At 36.0% G+C, this 12,988-nt stretch overlaps 1 protein-coding gene across 6 annotated transcripts in view; it reads right to left on the bottom strand.

Annotated features, from left to right (window-relative positions):
- OSBPL9 (oxysterol binding protein like 9) overlaps window positions 1-12,988 on the bottom strand; it is a 194,810-nt gene that overhangs the window by 147,964 nt on the left and 33,858 nt on the right. For all 6 annotated transcript variants that reach the window (XM_015535319.2, XM_042997150.1, XM_007077216.3 and 3 more), the window contains exon 2: window positions 4,152-4,202. In XM_015535319.2, coding sequence (XP_015390805.2) covers window positions 4,152-4,202 — 51 coding nt within the window. The remainder of the gene's footprint in view (window positions 1-4,151; window positions 4,203-12,988) is intronic.

Genomic DNA, 12,988 nt, shown 5'->3' with positions numbered 1-12,988 from the left:
GCTAAAAAAACAAACACACACACACAAAAACAACAACTAGACTCCTTTATATGTCACCTGAAAGAGACTCACTTCAGATCAAAGGACACATGCAGACTGAAACTGAAAGGACAGAAAAAGATATTCTGTACAAATGAAAATCAAAAGAAAACTTGTTTAGCTATCCTTATATCAGACAAAATAGACTTTAAAACAAAGACTGTAATAAAAGACAAAGAAAAGTATTACATAATGATAAATGGGTCAATCCAAAATAGGATATAACATTTGTAAATATTTATGCACCCAACATAGGAGAACCAAAATATATAAAACAAATATTAACAAACCTAAAGGAAGAAATTGATAACAATACAATAATAGTAGGGGACTTCAATATATTTTCATTAATGGATAGATCAACCAGACAGAAAATCAATACAGAAACACTGGCCTTAAAAGACACATTTGGCCAAATGGACTTAATAGATAAATAACAGAACATTCCATTCAAAAGCAGCAAAATACACATTCTCCTTAAGTGCACATGCAACATTCTCCAGGATAGATCCCATTAGGCCACAAAACAAGTCTCAATACATTTAAGAAGACTGACATCATATAAAGCATCTTCTCTGAACACAATCATATGAAACTAGAAGTCAACTTGCAACATTGTGATTTATGAGAAATATATTTTGGTCTTCTGTATAACCAAATACATATTTCTCATAAATCACAATGTTGCAAGTGATTTATAAGAAATTTATAAGAAATATATATTTGGTTATTCAGAAGACCAAAATATATTTCTCATATATATTTATCTTCTTCTATAGTTTCTGACTTACAGCTCCCAAAACCTTTGGATTTTCCTAGGTATTGAGAGTGTACAGTGTCTTTTGTTAACAAGGCAAATTTTAGAACCCACATAAGGATGCGGGCTTGTTGGCAGGAGGACCAATCATGTGATTAAACAGTTGGAACTTGTAGTCGACCCCACCTCCAACCATGGAGAGGAGAGAGGTTGGAGGCTGAATCAGCCAATGGCCAAAGACTTAGTCAATCATGACTATGCACTGAAGCTTCCATAAAAACCCAAAAGGACTGGGTTCAGAGAGCTTCCAGGTTAGTGAACACATGGAGATGGGGGGCAGTGGCATGCCTGAAGAGGGCATGGAAGCCCCATACCCTTTATCCTTATCTTGTCTTATATCTCTTTATCTGGCTGCTGATTCATATCCTTTAGTAAACTGGTAAACATGTTTCCCTGAGTTCTGAGTTGCTCTAGAAAATTAATCTTAAATTAATTAAGGAGGAGGCTGTTGGAACCTCCAATCTGTAGCTGGTCCGTCAAAACACAGGTAATAGCCTGGGGCTTACAATTAGTATTTGAAGTAAAGGGTGGAGGGTGGGCTTGCAGAACTGAACCCTTAACCTGTGAGCATTTTTCAGGCACATCGATCAATGGAACAGAATAGAGAGCCCAGAAATAAACCCACACATCTATGGTCAGTTAATTTATGACAAAGGAGCCAAGAACATACAATGAGAAAAGAAAAGTCTCTTTAATAAATGGTGCTGGGAAAACTGGACAATGAAACGCAGAAGAATGAAAGTGGACCATTTTCTTACACTGCACACAAAAATTAACTCAAATTGATTAAAGACTTGAACATAAGACCTGAAACCATAAAACTTGAGGAAAACATAAGTGGTAAGCTCCTTGACATTGTTCTGACTCCAAAAGCAAAGGCAACAAGAGCAAAAATAAACAAGTGGGATGACATCAAACTAAAATTCTGCCTTGCAAAGGAAATCATCAACAAAATGAGAATGCAACTTATTACACGGGAAAAAATATTTGCAAGTCACCTACCAATAAGAGGTTAAAATCCACAATGTATAAAGAACTCATACACTCAATAGCAAAAAAACCCAAACAACCCAATTTAAAAATGGGCAGAGGATGTGCCCATTTAGACACATTATTCCAAAGAAGACATAAGGTGGCCAACAGGCACATGAGAAGGTGTTCAACATCACTGATTATCAGGGAAATACAAACAAAAAACATGAGATAGCACCTCATACCTATTAAAACGACTTATCAAAAAGACAAGAAATAACAAGTGTTGTAGAGAACATGGAGAAAAGGAAACCTTGTACACTGTTAGTAGGGATGTAAATTGGTACAGCCACTGTGGAAAACAGTACAGTGGTTCCTCAAAAAATTAAATAGAACTATCATATATATGATCCAGCTATTCAACTTCTGGGTATTTATTCAAAGAAAGCAAATGAACAAACAAAACAAAACTCATGGCTACAGAGAACAGGTCATCAGAGGGGAAGAGGGTTGGAAGGTACAAAATGGGTGAAGGAAGTCAACTGCATGGTGATAGATGGTAACAAGATTACTGTAATCATTTTGTAGTGTATACAAATATCAAATTATTATATTGTATACCTGAAAGTAATATAATGCTATAAACCAATTTTACCTCAATAAGAAAGAAAATGAAGGGAAATTTCATAATTGTTTTTATGAAGCAACTAAAAAAAAAAGGGACAAGAAATAATAAGTGTTGGTGAAGATGTGGAGAAAACATAACTCTCATGTAATGTTGGTAGAAATGTAAATTGGTGCAGCCGCTACAGAAAAAAAGTATGAGGTTCCTCCAAAATTAATGAGAACTACCATATGACCCAGCAATTATACTTCTATGTATTTATCTGAAGACCATGAAAACACTAATTTAAAAAGATATATGCACCCCATGTTCACGGCAGCATTATATATAACAGCAAAGATATGAAAATTACTTAAGTATCCACTGGTGGATGAATAAAGAAATTGTGTTATATATATTTCTTTATATATCTGTATGTGTATACACACACACACACACACTGGAGCATTATTCAACCATAAAAATGAATGAAATCCAGTCATTTGCAACATGAAGTGACCATGAGGCTGTTATGACACGTGAAACAAGTCAGATAAAGAAAAACAAATACTGTCTGATCTCTCTTACATGTGGAATTCTAAAACAACAACAACAACAACAAACCACACACCAAGTTCACAGATACAACGAACAGACTGGTAGTTGCCAGAAGCTGGGGGTGGAGTAGGAGAAAAGTTCACTGTTTTTGTTTTTCTTTAGTTTCAATAAATTAAAGGGAAAAAAAAGAATTTGGTTTCTTTAGTTATTTCCCATTTCTGCCAATTAGCTACTGCTAATAAAGACAATATGTTTACCAAATATATTTCACATCTTCAAAAGTAAACATGCAGAAAAAAGATGGCAGAGAGAAAGCAACAGGAGTCTGAGGAAGAAAAGACTACTAGAAGCTGATTTACCCAGTTATGATAAAGGTAGGCTCATCTTTAGATGTAATGGAGTACTAGAAATTATATCCCCAACCAAGTACTCTTTCTTGCCTTTAGCAATTTGGATAATGATGGAAACTCCAGTAAGGTAGCCACTAGCCATATGGGGTTACTGGGCACCTGATATGCAGCTAGTCTGAACTGAGATATGCCATATGTGTAAAGGACACACTAGATTTTGAAGACTTAATATGAAAAAAAAATGTAAAACATCTCATTAATAATTTTTATTGATTACATGTTGAAATAATAACATTCTGGATATACTGGCCCAAACAAAATATATTATTAAAATTAACTTCACCTATTTGTTTTTCCTTTTTAGATGTGGCTACAACAAAATTTTAAGTTATATATATGGCTCACATTATATTTCTACTGGATGTCACTGCTACTTAGACCCTTATTAAATAGTGTTGAATAGGTTAAAAAAAAAAAAAAAAAAGCAACTACAAGTGGGGATTTTCAGAGTTATTTCTACTCTTTGCTCTACTACCAATACTACAATTCATTTAATTTCTTGTCTCTGACTATAAAAATAGAGGTTAAAGAAAAAAAAAAAATCAGTTGCTGCATTAGTCATGAATACAACATTAAATCAATGACCAAAAAACTGAGTTCTACTCCTGGTTCTGGCACTCATTTTTTTCTCTCTGAGCTTTAGTTGCCTGTCCCAACAATTAGTGAGAAAACTAAACTAAATTTAACTTCCATGATCCATCAAATTTTTTTTTCATCAAAATTGGTTTCCATAAAATGAAAAAATACTCACTCTGAGTCTCACACATCCTCTGCGAGAGCCTCTCATCATTTTGTCCTTGGACTAAAAGAAAAACAAAAACATCCAATGAATAAAAGATTAATAGACTGTTTATAGAATCATCTGGGGATAAAGAGAAAAAAATTATAGTAGTAATATCCCTCCCTTCTCCCTATCCCCCTGCAACCCCCAAAATCATTAAGGATAGGAATTAGTTTCAAATGAATATGTTTTAAAGTGGCAGTGAGGATGCTGGTGCACCATTGGTAGAAATGTAAACTGGTGCACCCACTATAGAAAACAGTATTGGAGGTTCCTCAAAAAACTAAAAATACAAATACCATACGATCCAGTAATCCCACTTCTGGGTATTTATCCAAAGAAAACAAAAACACTGATTTGAAAGATACATGCACCCCTATGTTTACGGCATTATGTACAACTCCCAAGAAATTGAAGCAGCCTAAGTATGTATCAATAGATGAATAGGTAAAGAAGATATAGTGTGTGTGTGTGTGTGTGTGTGCGTGTACGTGCGCACACACACGCACACACATACGCACACACAGTGGCGTATTAGTCATAACAAAGAATGAAATCTTGCCATTTGTGACAACGTGGGTTGGCCTATGGGGTATTATGCTAAGTGAAATAAGTCAGACAGAGAAAGATAAATACCATACAACTTCATCTATACATAAAATATAAAAAAACACAAACAGAAACAGACTCATAAATACAGAGAACTAGTGGTTGCCACAGGGGAAGAGGTAGGGGGATGGGCAAAATAGGTGAAAAGGATTAAGAGGTATAAACTTCCAGTTATAAAGTAAGTAAATCATGGGGATGAAAAGCACAGCATAAAGAACATAGTCAGTAATGTCATAATAACTTTGTATGGTGACAGATGGTAACTATACTTGCAGTAAGCAGTGAGTAATGTATATAAATGTTGAATCACTATGTTGTACACCTGAAACTAATATAATATTGAATGCCAACTATAAAAAAATAAAATGAAAACCTTTTATAGTCTATACAAATAAACCTAACCATAGAACTTTATGTGTGCCTTTAATGTAGCATATATTACACTATAATTTTCATTCCTCCTCATGCCCCTTGACTCTCACTCAGTGTTTCTCATATTTTAATGACTTTGAGAAACACCTAGAAGGCTAAGAATCACCCAAAGGTTTAAGATTCACTCCCAGATGATACCTCAGGCAGATAGAGGACCACATTTTGAGAAACATTGCTTTATCTCTTTTCAATTCCCCAAATGATTCACATTTGGGCATATCTCAAATTTGCCTCTGAGATATCTCATCCAGTGTTCCTCAGTTTGGAATATACTTGACCCTGATTTTCTGCCTTTCTGTCACTCATCAAGCACTTTTCCTTACCTCTGATTTGGATTCCTATCCTGGTTCTCAGAGTCTCCCGTATATTTCCCTGTCATCGCATGCACCCTGTGCTATAATGGCTAGTTTACTTGTCTAAGTCACCCACAAGACTGCATATTCCTTAGAACAGTAGGAATTGTATCTGATTTATGCTCCAGAACAGTGTCTGCCACACATTAGATGCTCAAAAAATATTTACTAATGAAATACTGCTTACCTTTTAAGTCTCCCTTACTAGACTGAGCTGAGCAAAGGCTATATTCTGCATAATAAGCCTTGTGTTGATATTCAGTAAATATTCCTAAAATTAAATTTAGTCATGAGCAATAAAGTGAAACCTCAAATAATCAAAGTTTTAAGAAGATTTAACACCTCCACAACTGAAATTTTTCTGTACTCCCCTATGCAAGAGAGAAGTAAAACAAGACAATATCATAAAACTATGTTTTAAAGAAAACTGTTCCACTTTAAGCCACAGATGCCCCACATCCAATGTACTGAGCCACAGGCAAACTTCCAGCTATAAGATGACTATAAAGGATTTAACATACAACATGGTTACTATAGTTAACAATACTATATTGCATACTTAAAAGTTACTAATAAAGCAGATCTTAAAAGTCCTCACCCCCCCCCCCACACACACACAAAGGTTAACTATGTGAGGTGATAGATAATGTTAACTAACCTTACTGTAGTTATCATTTTGCAATATATACATATATCAAATCATCACACTGTACACCTTAAACTTATACAATATTATAGTCAATTATATCTCAATAAAGCTGGAAAAAATAAATATTTCTTGGGGATATCTGCATGTCTGTACATAAAGATCTGCTTTATCCCTTTCACTGCCAACAGTACTTTCTATGAACATAGCCTATTTTTTCATTGATTCTAAACTTATGAATGTAACAATATCACAATGATAAATCAAAGTTGACTCTCTTCAAAAAAAAAAGTACTGAGCCATAGGAACTCACGTTCAAAAATGATTATTAAAGTATAGAAGACAGTCTTCTTTTATTCTACTTAAAATACAAGAAAGACTCATATATTTTATTAAAAAAAAAAATTCAATACCAGGCACAGGTGTAAGAGTTCTTTGCTAATAATACAGTTAGCAAAAACACAGTTAACAAAAACATTCCCTAAACAAAAACCTTTACCATACCCTAGACTTATTTTCAAAAGTGTCAAGACAAACACAAAAATAATAATTAGGTTTGAAAATACTCAGTGAGAAATAGAATACAACTCAAGGTAAGAACCAACACATTCATCCTCAATTACTCTCCCACTTTAAAAAATATGATTATAGTAAACAGGAAAAGAGTAAGACAGGCCCCAATGATGGTATCACCGTTAGGGTTATGAATTAGTAAACACTGAAAGAAATAAGTGAAAATAATTAAAACAAATGTAACTAGAAACAATCAGACAAATCCAGAATGTGAAACATCCTACAAAATAATTGGCCTAGACTCTTTAAAAATGTCCAAAAAAGGGGAACCTGGGTGTCTCAGCTGGTTAAGCGTCTAACTTTGGCTGAGGTCATGATCTCACGGTTTGTGGGTTTGAGCCCCACATCAGGATCTCTGTTGTCAGCACAGAGCCTGCTTCGGATCCTCTGTCCCCTCTCTCTCTGCCCCTCCTTCCCTCCCTCCCTCCTTTCCTCTCTCTCCCTCTCTCAAAAATAAACATTAAAAATAAATAAAAACTTAAAATGTCCAAAAAAAAAAAAAAAGACTAGCATGTAAATAATTGCAATACAATAAAAAATAAATTACATGAATACAGGCACAAAGTGATGTGAGCTACAGAAGCCTCCCTGCCATGAAAAAAGATTAGGGAAGGCAATACTGAAGGTTTCAGGTTTCACTCTGGGACTTAAAAAAAAAAAAAAAAAAAGATTCTAATAAAAAGAGAGGAGAGGTAGAAAGAAAAAGGCATTCCAATCCAAGGAAACAACACCAGCAAAGGCACAGTTACAGAAAACTCTACACACAAACTATTCATAAGAGAGTAGACTTACAGACCCAAGCACAGAGTGCAGAGGAACGGGGAAAAAGACAAGACTGAAAAAGAGATATTCCCCAATATTCATCCATTCTCCTCTTCTTCCTTTCAGTAATAAAACCTTCCACCCCAAGTTTTAACTGAACACATGGCTTTCCTGTTGGATATTACACTTCCAGCCTCCCTTTCAGGTAGATACAGGTTATTTATCTATATAATGTCCAGTGGGCTATGAATGGAAGCAATGTCTGTAACACATAATGCCTTTATTTTTACGTGTGAGAGAAAAAGCAAGCATGAGTGGGTTAGGGGCAGAAGGAGAGAGAATACCAAGTAAGCTCCATGGCCAGTGCAGAGCCCCATGGGAAGCTCGATCTTAGGACAGTGACCTGAGGTGAAGTAAGAGTCAGATGCTTAGGGGCGCCTGGGTGGCTCAGTCGGTTGAGCGTCCAACTTTGGCTCAGGTCATGATCTCATGGCTCATGAGTTCGAGCCCCACGTCGGGCTCTGTGCTGACAGCTCAGAGCCCGGAGCCCGGAGCCCAGAGCCTGCTTCTGCTCCTGTCTCCCTCTCTCTCTGCCTCTCCTCCACTCAACACTCTGTCTCTCTCTCTCTCTCAAAAATAAATAAACATTAAAAAAAAAAAAAAGAGTCAGACGCTTAACCAATTGAGCCAGCCAGGTGCCCCTACATTGTGCTTTTAAAAGAAAACTGCTTACAGGGCTCCTGGCTGGCTCAGTCAGAATAGCATGTGACTCTTGATCTTGGGGTCATGAGTTTGAGCTCATGTTGGGTGTAGAGGTTACTAAAAAAATAAATAAATAAACTTTAAAAAAAAAAAAAAAGAAAGAAAGAAATGCTTAAAAACCCATTTTTCTCAAGCGCACACGGAACATTCTCCAGGACAGACCACATGGTAGGCCATAAAACAAGCCTCAATAAATTTAAAAGGATGGAAACAATACAAAGCATGTTCTTTGATCATGATGTGTTAAAAGCAGAGCTCAATAACATTGGGAAATTCACAACTATGTGGAAATTAAATGATACTCTTCTAAATAATGAATGGGTCAAAGAAAAAAATCAGAAGGGAAATTAGAAAATATTTGCGATGTGAAATGAAAACAACATACCAATACTTATAGGAGATAGTGAAAGCAGTTCTTAGTGAGAAATTTATAACTGTAAAAGTCTACATTAAAAAAGAAAGATCTGAAATCAAGAACCTAACTTTTTACCTTAAGTAATAACACAAAGTAGAGCAAATAAATCTAAAGCAAGCAGAAGAAAGGAAATAATAAAGGTCACAGCAGAAATAAATGAAATTAGAAATAAATGAAATAAATGAAATTAGAAAATAGAAAAACCACAGAGAAAAATCAATGAAACCAAACACTGGTTCCTTGAAAAGATCAACAAAATGGGACAATTTAGCTTTATTAACCAAGAAAAAAAGAGGATTAACATTACTAAAATCAGGAATAAAAGAGGAGACATTACTGACAACCTTACAGAAACAAAAAGGAGTCTGACTAAAGAAGACAAAAAAATCTGAATAGACCTATATAACAAGAGATTGAACTAGTAATCAAAACACTTATCACAAAGAAAAGCCTTAGGCCCAGGTGGCTTCACTGAAAAATTCTATCAAATGTTTAAGGAACTAACAACCTTTCATACCCTTCCAAAATTTCAGAATGAACACTTTCCAACTTTTTCTATGAGTCTAGTGTTATTCTGATACCAAAACCAGACAAAGCTGTCACAAAAAAAGACCAACACCTACTGTGAATAAAGATGCAAAAATCCTTAGCCAAAATACTAGCAAACCAATCCCAGCAACATGCAAAAAGGATTATACAGCAAAATTATTATGGTCTAAATTTGTGTCTCCACCCCTCAAATTCATATGTTGAAATCCTAACCCTCATGATGATGGTATCAGGAAGTAGAACCTTTGGAATAGCCCTCATGAATGGAATTAGTGCCCTTATTTTTAAAAAAAAAGCCTAGAAGAGCTCCCTTGCCCTTCCACAATGTGAGGTTACAGTGAAAAACAATGGTCATCTAAGAAGCAGGTCCTCATCAGACATTGAATCTACCACTGCCTTGATCTTGGACTTCCCGGCCTCCAGAACTGTGAGAAAAAATTTCTGTTGTTTATAATCTAACCAGTTCATGGTATTTTTGTTGTAGCAACCCAAACATACTAAGACAGTGACCAAGTGGGATTCATTCCAGGAATGCAAGGTTGGGTCAACATATAAAAAATCATAATATGCTGTATTAATAAAATAAAGAACAAAAGTCACATGATCATCTCAAAAACAGGAAAACCACTTGACAAAATCCAACATTCTTTCATGATAAAACCACTCAACACTCTAGGAATGGAAAGTTACTTCTTCAACTTCATAAAGGGCACCTATGAAAACCCACAGCTAATGTAATAATTACTGGTAATGGACTAAAAGCTTTACACCTAAGAACAGGAACAAGACAAGGATGTCCTCTCTCATCACTTCTATTCAACACTGTACTGCAGGTTCTAGCTGGGAAAATTAGATAAGAAAAAGAAATAAAAGACATCCAGATTGGTAAGGAAGAAATGAAACTATTGGAAGGTGACAGAACCTATATACAGAAAATCCTAAGAAATCCACCAAAAAACTATTGGAGATAATAAATGAGTTCAGCAAATTTTCAGACCACAAGACCAATATATAAAAACCAATTGTGTTTCTATACTCTTGGAATAAAATATCTAAAAATGAAAAACAAACAAACAAACAATTCCAGGTGTGCCTGGGTGGCTCAGTAGGTTAAGCATCTGACTTCAGCTCAGTTCATGATCTCACAGTTCGTGAGTTTGAGTCCCTGCATCAGGCTTTTCACTGACAGAGCAGAGCCTGCCTTGGATCCTCTGTCTCCCTCTCTCTCTGCCCCTCTTCCACTCATATGCCCTCTCTCTCTCTCTCTCAAAAAATAAACATTTTAAAAATCCATTTATAATATCAAAAAGAATTAAAATACTTAGTAACAAATTTAATTTTTAGAAATACAAGGCTTATACAATAAAAACTACAAAGTATCGTTGAGAGAAATTAAAGACCTAAATAAATGGAAAGACATCTCATGTTCAAGGAATGGAAGACTTAAAATTGTTACAATGGCAATACTCCCCAGATTGACATAATTCCTATGTGACAGATTTCACATAATCCCTTATCAAAATCCCAGCTGTCTTTTTTGCAGAAATTGATAAACTGATCCCAGAATAGCCAAAACAATCTTCAACAAAACAACAACAAAGTTGGAGAACTCATACTTCTCAATCTCAGAGCAATAAAAAACTAGAGTAACAAAGACAGTAATTAGAACAATGAAATAGGATTGAAAGTGTAGAAATAAACTCACACAGCTATGGTCAACTGATTTTTGACAAGGATGCCAAGATCATCTAATGGGGGAAAGAACAATTTTTCTAACAAAGAATACTGAGACAAATGGATATACCCCTATGCAAAAGAATAAAGATGGACCCCTACCCTATACCATGTAAAACCATTATACTTATTAATAATAAGCTAAAACTATGAAACTTTTAGAAGAAAACATAGGTATAATTCTTTGTGACCTTGGATTACACAATGGTTTCTTAGTTATGACACCAAAGACACAAGCAACAAAAGAAAAACAAATTGAACATCAAACTTAAAAAAACACTTATGTGGGGTGCCTCGGTGGCTCAGTCGGTTAAGTGTCTGACTTTTGCTCAGGTCATGATCTCACAGTTTGTGAGTTCAAGCCCCGCCTTGGGCTCTGTGCTGACAGCTCAAAGCCTGAAGCCTGCTTCGGATTCTGTGTCTCCCTCTCTCTCTCTGCCCCTCCTCTGCTCACATTCTGTTTCTCTCTCTCTCTCAAAAATAAACATTAAACAAAAATTAAAAATAAAAACACTCATGCTTTTCAAAGGACACTATCAAGAAAGTGAAAAAACAAACCACAAAGTGGAAGAAAATATTTACAAATCATACATCTGGTAAGGAGCTAGTATCTAGAATATATAAAAAACTTAAAATTCAACAATAAAGATAACCCAACTTAAAAATGAGTAAAGGGGGCGGCACCTGGGTGGCTCAGTCGGTAAAGCATCCAACTTCAGCTCAGGTTGTGATCTTGCAGTTTGTGAGTTCGAGCCCTGTGAGGGGCTCTGTACTGACAGCTCAGAGCCTGGAATCTGCTTCAGATTCTGTATCTCCTCCTCTGTCTGTCCCTCCCATGCTCATGCTCTCTCAATAATAAATAAACGTTAAAAAAAATGTGTTTTTTTTTTAAATGAGTAAAGGATTTGGATACTTCTCCTAAGAAAACCAAACTAACAAAATAATCTCAGCTGGTGATAAGCTAAGAAAATAAGGCAGGGTAATAATCAGAAAGCTGTTGTGGGAAAGTGGGGTTCTACTTTAACGCAGATTGTTTGGGAAGACTGTTAGAGGGTTCATATCTACACTGAGATTTAAATGAGAAAAGCCATTCAAGTGAAGAATCTGGGGGAAAGTTTCAGGCAGAAGGAAGAGCAGGAAAGGATTCATTAGTAGGCTTGCTCTCCCATTCTCAGCAAGGGCTATTTCAAATTGTCTCCATTCTCCCACCACACACTCTCCCTCAGCACATTTCCACTTGGCTTTCTCACAGGCATTTCAAACCCAACATGTCTGAAACCAACTCACGATTTTCTTTCTCAAATCCTATCTCTCATCCATCCAAAGTCCACCGCCCTACTTTTGTCTCCTAAAAATCTCTCAAATGCTTCTGTTTAATATCATCTCCACTGTAACCGCCCTAATTGAGACCTCCATAATCCATCCCCTATGCTGTATCACCTTCTAACTCCTCTCTCTTTATCTACTCTTCCTCTGCTCTAATCTTTCTCCATACAGTAGCTAGAGGAATCTTTTCAAAATATAAATCTGGGCAGGTCACTACCCTGATTAAAACCAAAATAAACAAGAGGCACTTGGGTGGCTCAGTCGGTTAAGCCTCTGACTCTTGATTTTAGGTCAGGTCATGATCTCATAGTTCCTGGGCTCAAGCCCCACATTGGGCTCCATGCTGACAGTGTGGAGTCTGCTTGGGATTCTCTCTCACCTTCTTTCTCTGGCCCTCCCCAACTCACTGTGCACTCTCTCTCTCTCTCAAGATAAATAATAAATAAACTTAAATAAACAAAATAAACAAAATAAATAAGAAAAAAATATTTCAAGGCTCTACACTGCTCTTAAGATAAAATCCAAATTTCGTAACTTATCCTCCTACAGAGACTGTTTGCCCTGGCCCCAGCCTACCTCTAAAGTCTCCATCATCCCTGCACCCCAGCCACACTGACCTTTCATTACCTGAACCAGCCAAGTGCCT

The sequence above is a fragment of the Panthera tigris genome, chromosome C1, assembly GCF_018350195.1.
Source record: "Panthera tigris isolate Pti1 chromosome C1, P.tigris_Pti1_mat1.1, whole genome shotgun sequence".
NCBI classification, from domain to species: Eukaryota; Metazoa; Chordata; class Mammalia; order Carnivora; family Felidae; genus Panthera; species Panthera tigris.
Note: the sequence above shows the minus strand (reverse complement) of the source record. Positions and strands in the feature narration are given on the sequence as shown.